Raw genomic sequence first — 15820 nt, 5'->3', positions numbered from 1 at the left:
AGTTGCTAGGGTATTCTAGATTATTGCTTATGCAGAGTTTTCTAGTTGGTTACTAGGTTCTTTCAAACCCAAGTCAAGTTCAGGTCCATTAACTATTATTGTGTATATAATGTGTGTGTGCTGGTCTGGTCATAATCACCTGTCGTGTTCACCGCTGGTTGTCCTGTAATGCTGTCAGTGATCAGAGAACTACGTGTCCCATCATGCACCACTGCCGATCTGATTCGAGTCCAGTACACAAAATAGGACTGAACCAGTGTGATGCTGCAGAGAGAAAGGGAATAAAATGGTCATTTTTGTGTGTGGTTTCTGCATGTAACAATACATGAACTCTATGCCGGTCTAGACTGGTTTACAGCACAGTCCTGCTTTTCTACAGCAACCTGTTGATGTCTGCACAGCATAAAGCATACAGCATCTCTTCTGTTCTAGTTAAGCTAGTTGAACTACAGTCACAATGTCGCAGCCATGCCAGTGTTTTTCTTACTAAAAGCGCAGGTCTCCGCTGGATTGTGTCGGGGCCCTCCAGCTGAACGACAGATTCCTCTTGAGCATCTTGTCCGAGTGTGTGACGGTGTCGTCTGCACTGAGGCAGGACAGTGTGTGTGTGCTGGGAGGGTGGAGCATGAACTCACCGCCGACCAGCCGGTCCTCCAGAACAGAGCGAGCCTGAAGCAGAAACCCCATAAACGCCCGGGAACTCTGAACCGTTACTGAGCAGAACAACACACAAACTATTATTCACAGATAGACAGATAGATGAATGGATAGAGAGATGTGTGTTACCTGTGAGTGTGTGTTGTGGCAGGTACACTGATCTGCTGGTGCGTATGGTGACGGAGGAGTGTGTGTGCTGTGGGAAGGAGCTGATGTGGCCGGGCTTCATGTTCACACACGATGAGACACTCGCACCACGAGAGAAACACACGCCATGAGCGGGAAACACACACACAATCACACATCCAGCCAACACTGCCTTCATCAGCATCATCATCATCATCATGTGCTTTCTGGTAAAAACATGAGTGTTTGATGTATACACATTTGTGTTTTTGTTACATTAAGTTCCTACCAACACAATTTACATTGAATGTATCTGTGTTAATATTTATAAAAATACTCATTTGTTTCAAAAACACTTTATGCATTTGGCAGACACTGTTATTCAAAGCGATTTAAACTGTATTCAGAGTTTACACTTATTTCAATACTCCATTTTATTTTTAAATGTATATATCAGAATATTCTATTCTAAAATCAGACAGTTCCTTGCGGAAAGAAATGGCAAAATATGAGTGTCACTTCATTAAAACCAATAAAACATGATAACACAACATGTATTTTTTAATAAAAGATTGAAAAGTCATGATATTACTCAGAACATTACATTATAGATGTAATTTTAGTTTCTAGAATTCTTAATGATTAAAAAATGAATTCCAACTATTGTTGTATTAGCTAAAATTAGTAAAAAACAAACAAACAAAAAAAAGTCTCTGACAAAAATATACAATAAAATATAGATTAATAACATTTGATAATAGGAATTTATATTATTGAATAACTATTAAATTATATGATTAAATATTAATTATATTCATATGATGTATTCAGGTGGTCAGTGATATAAATGAAATACATACTTACACTGAAGAAGCTTCTGTCCTGCAAGTCAGTGCAACATAAACAACTGAGAAGTTTCTCTCTTAGAATTTCATCTTTCTCTCTCTTTCTTATACTTCCCACCCCTTCCAGTTATTTTCTTTTCTAATCCTGCCTTCCTTTTATCCTGATGTCTTTTATTCTCTCTCTGGTCCAGGATGTGCAGCAGCTGCTGATCCAGGAACCACCACATCCTCCTCCACACACACACACACACACACACACACACACACACACACACACACACAGAGACACGCACACACACACACACACACACACACACACACACACACACACACACACACACACACACACAAACACACAGAGAGCACACTCACACACACACACACACACACACACACACACACACACACACACACACACACACACACACACACACACACACAGAGACTCACACATACACACACACACACAGACAGACAGACAGATACAGACACACACACACACACACACACACACACAGACTCAGACATACACACAGACACAAACACACCGACTCAGACAGACACACACACACACACACACACACACACATGTATTTAATTATATTTTTAAAACCTTAAAATAAACAAAAATATGGTGTATTTATAATCAAATATATATTCATACATAATAAATAATACATCATATGATATGATATATATATATATATATACAACAAAGACAATAAAAAAATATTAATATGTATATACACAAACATATTGGTTCAATGCGATAACGTTTTATTAAATTATGTATGAAATATATGATGTAGGTTAAGATGATCTATTTTTGTGAGTGTGATCATGAAGATAATAAACTATAAATTGGAAGAGATCTGATTCAGGATATATTCACAAAAGGACCTACTTCATTTAGCCTCTATTTATTCCTCCTCTTTTATGTTATTGTGTGTAAACTCAAGTCAAGTCACCTGTATTTGTGTAGCGCTTTATACAATACTGATAATGTCAAAGCAGCTTTACAGTGTCGAAATAAATAAATGCAAGTAATTATTGACTTGTTTTCTTGCTTGCATACAACTTTCTTTTTCAGTTCTGCGTCTGTACGTATAAATAAATACATACAGAAAAAAATAAATGAATGCATACATACATACATAAATAAATAAATGCAAGTATTTATTGACTTGTTTTCTTGCTTGCATACAACTTTCTCTTTAAGTTCTGCGCCTGTACGTATAAATAAATAAATACATACAGAAATAAATAAATGAATGCATACATACATACATAAATAAATAAATGCAAGTATTTATTGATTTGTTTGCTTGCTTGCTTGCACACAACTTTCTCTTTAAGTTCTGCACCTGTACGTATAAATAAATAAATACATACAGAAATAAATGCATACATACATACATAAATAAATAATTAAATGCAAGTATTTATTGACTTGTTTTCTTGCTTGCACACAACTTTCTCTTTCAGTTCTGCTGCAGTGCTTATAATAGATGCAGCATGGGGTGTGTAGTTTCACTTTCCTTTTCTCCTACATCTCCCAGCGTCCACTCAGCTCCTTTTATTTTATAAATTGTGTCCTAATGACTTCGTAAATCTGCACATTCACCCGCTTCACTCTCCGGTGATCGCTTGGAAGGAAATATTGCAGCACTGGACGCGCGTGCTGCTGCCGCTGGAACCGTCCACCGTTCCTTCGTAACGTTTCTAAATAATAAAAAGCGAGTAAATCCAGTCCCTAAGGATCTTACATGAGAGACCGGAGTGCAGGGATGGTAAGGAAACCCTGTCTTCAGATATAGTGTGGTTTGTATCGGGATAGTATCGTTGGGAGCGGATCATCATGGAGCTCCGGGAGGCACCGGCGGGCGCGCAGCAGCAGCTATCCGCGGATGGGACGCACGAGAGCCGCATGGACGAGTACCTGCACTCGCTGGGCTTCTACCGCAAAAAGATCGCCAAGGATGGGTCATGTCTGTTCAGAGCCGTGGCAGAACAGGTCAGACCGATCCTGAGCTTCATAATCCCAAATTAACGTCATGATTGTAAAGTTTATAAACACAAACACAGGAAACAAATCATGAATATGTAAATGAATCCAAAACTTCATTAACCGCCTTCGCGTCACAGTTTGACTCAATTATCTGAAATGTCACACAATATCACCGCACTAAAATGTGTTGCCGTTTTTTTTAAACCACTTGTGATTTAAATGTTACCGTTTGTAACATTAAACGCTGACAAAAACACTTTTTAGTATTTCTGAAGCTAATAGCATTAGCATACTAGCAGCTTATGCTAACATGCACAAATATAAACACAACTCTCGCTTTTTTTTTTCCTCGACAGAAAACACTATTTAATATGTATTTATCTGTATTAAAACTGAATTGAGTGAATATATAAACTATTATAATTATGTTTCGTTATCACTTAATCTCTCATAAGGTGTGAAATTAATTATTATTATTATTATTAAAATGTTCATTTTTATAAAGATGTTATGCAGGTTCGTAAATTATTTAATGATCATTAATACCTGATCAGATGCCTCGCAATAATTACTAATTGAGTGTTGAGACTATCTTTTTATGTCGTTAATATCATGTGATATGAGATCAATGTAATAAATATTCATCATATATTCATTCATTATGTAGTTTCAGGAATTTTTGTAGACTTATAGAATATAGATAAAATGTTCGATGTGAATTATAATTAATATTAATGTTATTTATATTATTATTATTAATATCAGTTTTAATGAAACTCTTGAAAATACATTAAAAACAATATAAATAATAATAAAAAAAAATAATAATGAATATAAACAAAAAAAAAAAAAAATATATTATAATATATATATATAAAAATAAAATAAAATACGGAAATTTTAATGCTCAGTACGGTTATATATACAATATTATTATATTATATATTATATATAATTTAAAAATAAAATATATATTTTTTAAATTAATCTATATATATATATATATACACATCATTATAATTAATATTATATATTCTAATATATGCACTCTCTATCTCTCTATATATATATATATATATATATATATATATATATATATATAATTAATTAATTTTAAAATAAAATAAGTTTTTAAAATTAATACTAAAGAAAGCTATTGCTGAATCATCACTCATGATGATTTAAAAGTCTGCACTTAAAACATGAATGACTTCAGTTGTTTATGCTTTGATAAACCTGTTTTCCCGGGATATGAAAGCTGAATGGTGTATTGTGATGCGTTGAATGTGTCTGACTCAGGCTGACGTCTCATGACATGTTTTATTATGTTCATAAATCGCTTCGTAACACATCAAGTGCACCGACTGACAGGTGTGTGTTTGATTGACAGGTGTTGCACCGTCAGGGTTTACACACACAAGTGCGAGCGGCCTGTGTGAATTATCTGAGACGGAACCGAGCTACCTACGAGCTGGTGAGACTACACAAAAATGCATTTTGCATTCATATATGTATGTATATATATGTATGTATATATATGTATGTGTATATATATATGTATATATATATATATGTGTGTGTATATATATGTATGTATATATATGTATGTATATATATGTATGTATATATATGTGTTTTCATACTTATACAGTAAGGTTGTGAGGATACCATACGTGTATTAAAGACAGTTTCTCTGTTTTTGGTAGTTTATTGAAGGCGATTTTGAGAAATACCTGGAGAATTTACAGGACCCTCAGGTAAGAAATAAAATAAACGAAACATCGTACATTCATGCAGACGCTCTCATCTGAAATGCTTCAGTCTGAACACAGATAAACTTCAGTTTCTCATAAAAAACATCATTTTCAGTTCTGAACTTGGTTGATTGCAGACTATTTAGTATTAAGATGTAAACATTTTCTGTCTGTTTAGAGCTGGGTCGGACAGGTGGAGATCACCGCTTTGGCTGAGCTCTATAAGTAAGAATATTACATGTATTTTAACTGTGTATTTTGAGGCTTGAACTGTGCATTCGGACAGTGATTTTTATGGGCAGCCTTCATGAAGTAGCTTCATTGTCGGACCTCTGCTAAATGTTATTGATTTTTTTAAAAACCGTGTCCAATTGTGCATTATGCTCAGTTGAATAAATTAGATCACAGATGGGATTTATTAGCAGTAAAAAACATCTAATTCTAATTTGTCACGCAGTCAGTTTTTTTTCTTGCTCCTATGAATGACGATCCTGAGGGGAAAGTGATTACAGTGCAGATTGTGAAGTGCATAATTCATCATATCATCAACAAGATTATCAAATCATGAATCAGACTCATTTAGAATGCAAGCGTTTTCTGCAATGCCCCTTTAATGTCATGACAATAACATGACATGCATTCATTTTAATAAAGAAAACATAAATCCTATAAAGCCTACTGTATCATATTTGATACGCAAAGGCCTCTAAATGATCAACATGATCAAAACTGTGCTGAAAAACACATTGCACACAATCTACTACATGCATTCTGTCATCTGATTTTATATATTTTTTTAGCAATTATAAATTGCACAAACCTCCACCTTCAGCTCGAGTCTTTTTGCGGTTTTGATTTTTATAAAGTAAATATTAATAATGTTTAAAGACGTACTGGACTGAAGCAGCTCGGCTTTACTCGATTCTCCATCAATCATATTTTTAATAAAAATCAGTGCGTCTTAAAGTGTATTGTTTTTATTATTAACAAATCTGACGTTTGTTATTTCTGATGGTGTAATAAATATTTTTTCCCAGGCATGATTTCGTTATTTTCCAGGAGCCTGATCACCCCCCCGTTAACATCACAGAGAACGGCTTCACTAAAAAGGTGCAGGTCCATGCAAGATTATTAGTCTTTATATTTATTAAATGTAAATCGGTTTATTCCCATAACACTCTTTCTCTGTCAGGTGCGACTCTGCTTCCTCAACGAAAACCATTATGACAGTGTTTACCCACAATCTTTTGAGAAAAGTGCTGCTGTGTGTCAGTGTGAGTGCCGCTTCGTTATTTAACGATATAATGCTGCTTTATGCTTTCAGAATTACATTAAACTGTCTCTCCGCCTCTAGCGATCCTGTATGAGCTGCTGTATGAGCGAGTGTGTGGCGTCGAACGCAGTGTTTTAGGTTCGTGTGTGAAAGGAGGGAAAGGACAAGATAAACTGGATTCGGAGGAATGCAAGAGCAGTGAGGAGTCTGACCTGGAGGAAGATGAATTCTGGTACGGATTTGCATGTTTGCATGAGACGCTTTCTCTCACAGTAGCATTTTTGCAACGTTTTATCATGTTTTATGATCCAGTCTGGCTTAAAGGAATAGTATACCCAAATATAAAGAATTTTGCTGTAAATGTGCTCACCCTCAGGCCATCAAAGATGTAGATGAGTTTGTTTCTTCATCAGGTTTGGAGAAATGTAGCATTGCATCAGTGTCTCAGCAATGGATGCTCTGCAGTGAATGAGTGCCGTCAGAATGAGACTCCTAACAGCTGATAAAAACATCACAATAATCCACAAGTAATCCACACCACTCCAGTCCAGCAGTTAATGTCTTGTGAAGCCAAAAGCTGCATGTTTGTAAAAAAATAATCAATCATTAAGACGTTTTTAACTATAAACTGTTGCTTCTTGGCCAAAATACGAGTCCATAATCCATAATAATGCTTTCTCCAGAGAAAAAAGTCCATCTGATGTTGTCCTCTCACATCAGAATCCACCCACATATTTGTTTAGAGCTGTTTTGGACTGTTTTGACTTGTGCAGAATTCTCTCCTGATTCAGACGAATTTTTCGCTGGAAATAGTAATATTATGGATATTTTAGTGAGAAGAGACAGTTTGAAATTAAAAACATCTTAACGGTGGATTCTTACAAACACTCACATGATGTTAACTGCTGGACTGGAGTGCTGTGGATTATTGTGATGTTTTTATCAGCTGTTTGGACTCTCATTCTGACGGCACCCATTCACTGCAGAGCATCCATTGCTGAGACACTGATACAATGCTACATTTCTCCAAACCTGATGAAGAAACAAACTCATCTACATCTTGGATGACATGAGGGTGAGGACATTTTCAGCAAATGTTCATTTTTTTTGGGGGTGAACTATTCTTTTAATATACTTCTTCACTCAGAAATGTGCACCAAAATTTAATATGTTGGTGTATTTGGTGTTACTAGGTCCAGTGAACCCAGAGAAAAGCCAACCAACGGGATGAACGCCAGACCGCCGCAGAGGGTGGGTTTCTCTCTTTTTACATCTGTTTCTCTTGAAAATTGAAATCACTTTGTTTCAATATTTTTGATGATACTCTGTCTATATCTGCGCTTTAGGGTCGTGGGAGGGGCTACTCTCGAGGAAGGGGGCGTGACCTTCTCTCCACTAAGGCGCAAAAGTCCCTAAACCCCGCCCTCTACAGGAACGTGGAGTATGACGTGTGGCTCCGTTCTAAACGAAGTACTTCATCTACTTTTTTGTTGCTGTTTTTGAATCTAGTTCATATTTGTTTTGAAAAATATTTTTTAATAACTATGTGTGTATTTAGTTCAGCAGCAGCGGGATTTCTGCATGGCCGCAGGAATGCAGTACTCTGTCGGAGATAAGTGCAAGGTATGTGCTGACATTTTTAAAACGCATTCAAAGACTTTATTTAAAAAGTTGCAGTTGATTAATACAGGTACACAAAATTTGATATCTTTCAACCACAAAATTTAGAGCCGTAGTGCATGTTGTTATTATTCATTTTTTTATTATATATTGCCACTTTTCATTTCTTTTTTTCATTAATTTGACACTCATGATATTTTACGATGTATATTCATGATTTAATGTTTTTATTTTTAATTGTCTGTTTTAATTACTGAATATTGTTGTTCACTTTGAGCTACTAGAAAAAGTGCTATCCAAATGAAATGTATTATCTAAAAAGGAACTGTCTTGACTTTGTTCTCTTCTCGATCTTTGTCAGGTGCAGCTGAATAATCGCTTCTATAATGCTTACGTACAGGAAGTCAGTCCTGACAATGGGCCAGTCACTGTGTTTATTGGGGAACTCAACAAACAGTATGTGTTTTTATGTTTGTACATACAGTACAGGTCAAAAGTTTGGAAACATTACTATTTTTAATGTTTTTGAAAGAAGTTTCTTCTGCTCATCAAGCCTGCATTTATTTGATCAAAAATACAGAAAAAAAATGTAATATTGTGATATATTATTACAATTTAAAATAATTGTTTTCAAATTTATTATACTTTAAATTATCATTTATTTCTGTGATGCAAAGCTGAATTTTTAGGATCATTATCACATGATCCTTTAGAAATCATTCTAATATGATGATTCATTATCAAAGTTGGAAACAGTTCTGCTGCTTAATATTTTTTCAGAACATGTGATACTTTTTTAGGATACTAAAAAAAAAAATAATAATAATAAAAATAATAAAAAGTAAAAAAAAAAAAAAAAAAAAGAAGCTATGTTTTTAAAATATAAATATTTTGTAATAACAATATACACTACTGGTCAGTAATTTTGGGTCAGTAATTTTTTTTTCTTTCTTTTTTTAAATAAAATCAATGGATGTGTTAAATTGATAAAAAGTGATAGTAAAGAGAATATATTATTAGAATATATATTATTAGAATTTTTTTTTTATTTTGAATAAATGCAGTTCTTTTTAACCTTTTATTCATCAAATATATTAGACAGCAGAACTGTTTCCAACACTCATAATAAATCAGAATATTAGAATGATTTCTAAATGATCATGTGATAGACTGGATGTTACATGTGACACTGAAGGCTGGAGTAATGACGCTGAAAATTCAGCTTTGCATCACAGGAATAAATTATTTTTTTTTAAAGTATATTCAAATAGAAAACTATTATTTTAAGTTGTAATAATATTTTCACAATATTACTGTTTTTTCTGTATTTTTGATCAAATAAATGCAGGCTTGATGAGCAGAAGAAACTTCTTTCAAAAACATTAAAAATAGTAATGTTTCCAAACTTTTGGTCTGTACTGTATGTGTAGGTGTTTTCATAGACTCTTAACTACTATTTTTAAAAAAGTAGTATGTGTGCTGTGCATAGTATGTGGATTTTCTGTATGCAAAGAATGGCGGTATGACCTAATTCGTTTACCATAGTGTGTAATTGCTACTGCATCTATCACTGTTTCTTGTTTGTTTAGAGAAACTGTGCCATTGTTGAGTTTGCGTCTTCCATCTGAAGAGACTGCATCATGGGAGACGGCAGACAAGGGCAAAAGACATGGTGCACCAAACAACAGCACACAGGCGTCCTCCGGTACGTTCTTGCCAAATTAAAAATGCACTTCTTGTATAACATCAACTCACACACGCTCAGTGTTCACATCGGATTCTTTATGCAGAATGGGAGAGCAGAGGAAGTCGGAGATCCAACAAAACGCCGTCTCAGTCGGCACCCAGCGGTCGTGTGCATAAGCAACACTCCTGGCCTCCGCAGGCCACCTCAGATGACACAAAAACCAAGTTCAGACAGTCCGATCAGCGCAGCAGTCCCGTGTGTGTGCTTCTAGAAGAGGAGAGCGCCATTCTGGAGCTTCTGCATAAAGACGAGCACAACTTCCCCTCACTGGGAACAAGCCCCCAAACGGTGAAGCCGATGCAAACGCATTTATACTTAAAACACGAAAAGTGCTTCACTTTTGTTAACAAAGATACAAATGCATTTTTACTTTTGAATTCAGGCCACTGCTAGTGAAGTCATAAAGAAAGGAGGGGAAAAGAGAGGCTCCCGAAAGAAGGACCAAAAGGAGCATATCTCAGAGACGGGTGAGTTGTGAAGTTCTGCCCCCTTTGTTTCCAGATGCACCGACATGATAGACCGAAGAAGTTCTGGGTTTGTGACTGACGTCAATTTGCATTTTTATAATGTATACTTATATTTAGCTAGTGTTATTTTCATTCATGTTTAACCATTATCCTGAAGTTTAATTAGTCTTTTGGCTTTCAGAAACACCCCCGAGGCTTGTACAGAGACAGAGGAGCGCCGCTGAAGAAAAACAAGGGGTGAGTTACATTGAGCCATTTACACAGAGAACAGCTGACTAAACCGATTCAGACTAGTCTTTATTTAAACCAGGGATCCTCAGATCTGGCCCACGAGATCCACTTTCCTGCAGAGTTTAGCTCTTACCCTAATCAAGCACACCTGAACAAGCTAATCAGTGTTTTCAGGATTGTTAGAAATTCACAGGTAAGTGAGTTTGAACAGGGTTGGAGCTCAACTCTGTAGCACGTTGGCTCTCCAGGGCAAGATCTGAGGGTGTCCAGTCCTGTTCCTGAAGGGCCACTCTCCTGAAGAGTTAAGCTCCAATCCTAATTAAACACACCTGCCTGTAGCTTTCTAGTGACCCTGAAGACCTTGGTTAGCTTCTTCAGGTGTGTTTGATTGGGGTTGGAGCTAAACTCTGCAGGAAAGTGGACCTCGAGGGCCAGAGTTGAGAACCCCTGCTGTAGACATTATGCCAGGGATCTCCAACCCTGCTCCTGGAGAGCTACCATCCTGCAGACTTCAGTTCCAGCCCTGCTCCAACACACCTGTCTGTAATTATCAAGTAGCCCTGAAGACCTTGATTAGCTGCTTCAGGTGTGTTTGATTGGGGTTGGAGCTGAAATCTGCAGGACAGTAGCTCTCCAGGGCTGCATTATGCCTTTTAGCAGGGATAGGCAACTTCGGTCCTGGAGGGCCACTGTCCTGCAGAGTTTAGCTCCAACCCTAATTAAACACACCTGAACAAGGCAATCAGTGTTTTCGGGATTACTAGATAGATACAGGCAGGTGAGTTTTTATGAGGGCTGAAGCTAAACTCTGCAGGATAGTGGCCCTCCAGGACCGGAGTTGCCTATCCCTGCTTTTAGGTTCTGCCAAAACCAAGTATACTAGAAAGTGTTGTAGTCTCCCAACCCTGGTCCTGGACCACTCCCAACCCAGCACATTTTGTCTCCCTAATCAAACACACCAGAGTCACCTCAATAGTAGACACTTCAAGGCCTGAAATGGTTGTCATATGAAAGAGATGTCCAAAATGTGTACTTTTTAAGGGGTACTGTAGGACCAGGTTTGGGAATCGCTGCTTCCCACCATGTCCACGTGAATGGCAACAAAGCAAGCAATATATCAATAGTTTAGATCCAAACATAATGGTTTATACTCTATTCTAGATAAAGGTTTCTGAGGAACCAGGACAGAAATCTTCATCAACAATAAAAGAGAAAATACAAGAGAAACCCATCCCTGCCTCTCCTTCTCCATCTCCTGCTGTTATTGTCTCATCTGACCCCAAAAAAGCCCCATCTTCATCTCAGTCTGAATCTGTTAAAGCCCTTGGTCCTAATCAGTCTGCCCCTGAAGCTATTAAAAAGACCCCTGTCCCACCTAAGGCTAGCTCTGCTCGAAGCCCAGGCAGCAGTCAGTTTGCTCCGGTGTCCACCTCAGCCCCTTCACAGTCCATCTCTGTGGCAGGCGCGGTCTCTGGTGCCACCCCAGCTACTGTTCAATCTATGCCTGCACCGAAACCTACCCAACCCTCTTCACAAACTGTCCCAGTGCCTACCGAAGTGCTGCCCATTCCTAATCTTAATTCCCAGACCACTCAAAAGCCATCTCAGATTAGCTCGGTTGCGTCTCAGATCACCCCTGTCCAAGTACCTGCTGCTATCCCAACTCAGACTACTCTGGCCCCTTCTGGCTTAGTCCCATGTGCCTCTGTTGAACCAACCACGTCCATTCAAACCGCCCTACCAGCTTCTATTTCCGCGCCACCATGTATACCAGCCTCTGCAAAACCTGTTTCTGCCCCAGCTCAGGTTCCTGCCCCTATGTTAGAAGCCCCAGATCCTTCTTCTAGCACCCTTCCCATTGATGGAAGCAGTGGTCCACCAATTGCAGAAAAAACTGTAGACCCTCATACTACTGTGACACCAATCCCTCTTTCCCATGATCCTCCCACCTCCATCTCTCCTTCCTCTGGTCCTGCCCTTGCTCCACCTCCAGACTTGCCTCAGTCCTCATTCAGCTCCTCAGATCCACCACCCTGTGAAACAGCCGTGCCTGCCTCTGGTAAGTTTTGTCTAATGAAGTTCAATTTTGGACGTGGCGTTGTTTGAAATGCGTCTTATTTCAGAAACAAAATTATTGTAAATATTGACTTTCTAGTAGACGCAGTTGATCAAAGTCCTTGAGAGTTCTCACAGAACATCTCTTTTCCTTCAGGTGTAGCACCTGCTCCTGAGCTCCCATCCCAACCCCACCAACTCCCCTATCCCCATGTCCAGTGGTCTCAGCTCCTTCAGGACCCAGTTTATCCTGGATTCCCCAAAAACGAGAAGGGAGAGGTGGAACCGGTGCCCCCCTATTCCTTTTCCCAAAAAGGAGACGACTTACCACAAGGTAATAAAGACCCTAGTGATCCATTGTGTACTGTATATAAAAAAACAACCAAAAAAACTTTTTATTTTCTACCACAACATTGTTGATGCCATCTGGGGCTGCATGATAAATCACAATTAACACTAAATCTCATGTAAAATCGACCTGTCTATTGCGATTATGATATTGCAAAGGCTGCGATTGTTTTTATGCGCAGCTTGTCTGTGAAGCACAACTCTTTGATCAGTAGGAAGTGCTGCTCTGTCTTAAATCACCTATGAGTTTGAGTCGCTTATAATGTGCATTTGTAAATGCAACACTCGTGAAACATCATCATTATCATGAAAATACCTAAGGAGGTTTGAAGAACTGATAGAAAGATGCCCATAGGCATTTCCTGGAACTACGCATGTTATGGTGCATCTTCTGCGGGGAATATTTGGAGTTTCTGCACAAGAGCACCCCCTGGTTTTTAGATGCAGCAGCATTCAACCATACTTCACTGACAAGCTGTGCATAAAAAAAAATCGCAGCCAACCGCCAAATCATGTGCAGCCTATTTTCAATGTATCCTTCAGCCCTAATGCCATCCTTTCTAGTCTGTCAGTTTCAGCATGAGTTGACATTTAAGATATCCTCTCAAATATAATCCATCATTCAAATCTATTAAGTCCATCTTCCACAAAATGATTTTAATCTTTGAAATGCATTCTGTATTATTGCAGATATCAATATCCTCAGGTTCTTCTTCAACCTCGGTGTCAAGGTACACTGTTTTGAAAACTCTTCTTTGCATTTGTTGCTTTATTAAAGACTATAACTGTTTATGGAATTACATCGAAGTGTAATGTACTCCCAATTTCCCCAGGCGTACTCTCAGCCGATGTTTCCTCCCATCGTTTATCTGGGTGCACTAAACCAAGCCTATAAGATGCACCTTAGAGGGCCTCCTCCTTCCTCGGACTCTCCTGCTAACCCCAACGTGACTTCATGGCAACCAGAAAACCCTTCTCCTCCTCGGAATTTGAGCTCCATCCCTGACTCCTCACTGGACAGACATGCTCCCGTTGGACCTGTAGCATCTAGTAGCGGCCCTGTTGGTCCTATAGAGTTGGGAGCTTACAATGATCATCCTGTATCCATTCCAATGCAGCTACCACCAAGGCCACCAATGCCCTGGCCAGCTTCCTCTTGTCCAAGTACCTATGCTGGGTCGTACCCCCCAGTGCAGTTTTCAGCACCACCCTATCCACCCCCTGGGAATCAGATGTATCCGCCATCATCTGTTGGGTACCACCGTATGCCACTTCCAATGCCCCTTGAAGCCTTAAACCATGGCCCTCATGGTAGGATGGATTTCTTGCCGTTTGTTCCTCAATCACTGGACAGAGGTCAAGGGAATGGCCAGAGGTCTGTGAACCCCCAGTTTGGGACCTTGCAGAAGACCGCCGGCTTTCCTGGAGGCCAGCCTCATTTGAGTGGGGGTGATTACAAGCCTTTAGACATTCCCGTTTCAGTGGCCACGATGGAACATCCACCCTTTAGTGGACATTATCCTGTCGTGCAACCTTTTCAGATTGGCCCACTGCAAGGAGACATGGCAGGATTGGCCCCTTTAACCAATGGGAACTTGGGAAAACAAGGGGGAGTCTTCCCAAAGAGCCTTCATCCTGGTCCTATTGCAGAAGACCCTTCTCGCTCCATTCACCCTTATCCTCCTAAAGATAAGTGGTCGGTGGAAGAGATGGAGTTTCACAATGTGGATCTCGGAGTCAATCAGTCCTTCTACAGCCAGTCCTACAGGGGTGGAGGAAGACGTGGCCAAGATGATAGAGGAGGATATCGAGGCAGGAGCCATCGTGGCTGGAAAGATTATTCCGGCCGAGGCAGACAAGATGAACAATCTTTCTACAGAAATTATGTGAGACGAGGTGCAGGGCCAAGAGTAGAGACGCAGTTACCTTATCTATGATGCTGAAGTGCTGGATATACACCATTTGTTTTTGGTTTGCGATATCAGATACACAAAATTTGTTGTTTTGAGTTTCTGGGTGGCTTTTGGTAAATGATGTTGATTAGTAATATAGACAATGCTTTTAACTGTTTTCTGGCATTCTTGATTAAAAGTAAAGCTACTCTTTCAACTGTTCCTTTTTTACGAAACCCCTGTAAAAATGTGATTTGTGTGTTTGCATAGGTAATAAAACGTATTATTTTTGTTTTCTCGTTGCACTGCCCCTTCATGCACAGCAAAAGGGAAAGAATATTGGTTTTATATTGATTTGCATGTATGCAACTTGTCAGATCTGTGTGCACTTCCTGGAAATAATGAAATCTTTATTTACATTTTTTAAAGTGGGTATTTTTTAGACTGGTTCTCAGAGGACTGTCATAAAAATCATAAATTTCCTGAAAAACTTGTTCAATTAATGGTTTAATCATCTCGCCAGACACAGGAAAGCGCCTTTTTGTCAAGTTTTGCTTTTTTCTTTTGAAAATTTGGTTTTGATAAAGAGTTTCTGACTGCACCTTAATTATGCTTATCATCTGCTGAATGAATGTTGATGCCAAAGGCCTGTAATAAATCACATTTCTGATCCAAAGATGTGGTTTTAATACCAAACAAACAAATAAAAGATTAAGAATATCTTTCTCAGTTGTTTTTCCATTTTGACATTAAATAAAAGGCTTAAGAATATCTTGTCTTTCCATTTTACAGTTGCA

The 15820-nt window shown here is 38.3% G+C and overlaps 2 protein-coding genes across 3 annotated transcripts; one reads left to right on the top strand and one right to left on the bottom strand.

Moving 5' to 3' along the window:
* Nucleotides 1-1018, bottom strand: LOC109084301 (reelin domain-containing protein 1-like). The gene is made up of 3 exons (XM_042713954.1): nt 787-1018; nt 488-713; nt 1-264 (listed from the first exon to the last, which is right to left on the bottom strand). Exons 1-3 carry the CDS (start codon nt 1001-1003, stop codon nt 96-98), a joined length of 612 nt encoding a protein of 203 aa, XP_042569888.1. The 5' UTR covers nt 1004-1018; the 3' UTR covers nt 1-95.
* Nucleotides 1019-3153: 2135 nt separating this feature from the next.
* Nucleotides 3154-15748, top strand: LOC109084302 (OTU domain-containing protein 4-like). 2 transcript variants are annotated; one of them, XM_042713598.1, is made up of 19 exons: nt 3154-3642; nt 5027-5110; nt 5343-5393; nt 5569-5615; nt 6428-6500; nt 6583-6664; nt 6745-6895; nt 7857-7914; nt 8010-8133; nt 8222-8286; nt 8645-8739; nt 9873-9988; nt 10074-10318; nt 10413-10497; nt 10664-10734; nt 11890-12787; nt 12941-13117; nt 13822-13862; nt 13965-15748. In XM_042713598.1, exons 1-19 carry the CDS (start codon nt 3487-3489, stop codon nt 15066-15068), a joined length of 3723 nt encoding a protein of 1240 aa, XP_042569532.1. In that variant the 5' UTR covers nt 3154-3486; the 3' UTR covers nt 15069-15748. The 2 variants fall into 2 exon arrangements, with proteins under 2 accessions (XP_042569532.1, XP_042569533.1); XM_042713599.1 differs by having other exon boundaries at nt 3155-3642; nt 10679-10734.
* Nucleotides 15749-15820: the final 72 nt, after the last annotated feature.

Source organism: Cyprinus carpio, chromosome A23 (genome assembly GCF_018340385.1).
Source record: "Cyprinus carpio isolate SPL01 chromosome A23, ASM1834038v1, whole genome shotgun sequence".
NCBI classification, from domain to species: domain Eukaryota; kingdom Metazoa; phylum Chordata; class Actinopteri; order Cypriniformes; family Cyprinidae; genus Cyprinus; species Cyprinus carpio.
The sequence above is the reverse complement of the archived record's forward strand: the minus strand, read 5'-3'. Positions and strand labels throughout refer to the sequence as shown.

Excerpts from the sequence above, each read along its gene's own strand:
- LOC109084301 (XM_042713954.1), bottom strand. The coding sequence starts at position 1,003 with ATGATGATGATGATGATGCTGATGAAGGCAGTGTTGGCTGGATGTGTG. Across the intron at positions 714-786 it reads GCCACAACACACACTCACAG|TAACGGTTCAGAGTTCCCGG; the intron begins GTAACACACATC and ends TGTTCTGCTCAG. Across the intron at positions 265-487 it reads AGCGGAGACCTGCGCTTTTA|CATCACACTGGTTCAGTCCT; the intron begins GTAAGAAAAACA and ends TTCTCTCTGCAG.
- LOC109084302 (XM_042713598.1), top strand. The coding sequence starts at position 3,487 with ATGGAGCTCCGGGAGGCACCGGCGGGCGCGCAGCAGCAGCTATCCGCG. Across the intron at positions 8,134-8,221 it reads GTGGCTCCGTTCTAAACGAA|TTCAGCAGCAGCGGGATTTC; the intron begins GTACTTCATCTA and ends GTGTGTATTTAG. Across the intron at positions 13,118-13,821 it reads AGGAGACGACTTACCACAAG|ATATCAATATCCTCAGGTTC; the intron begins GTAATAAAGACC and ends GTATTATTGCAG.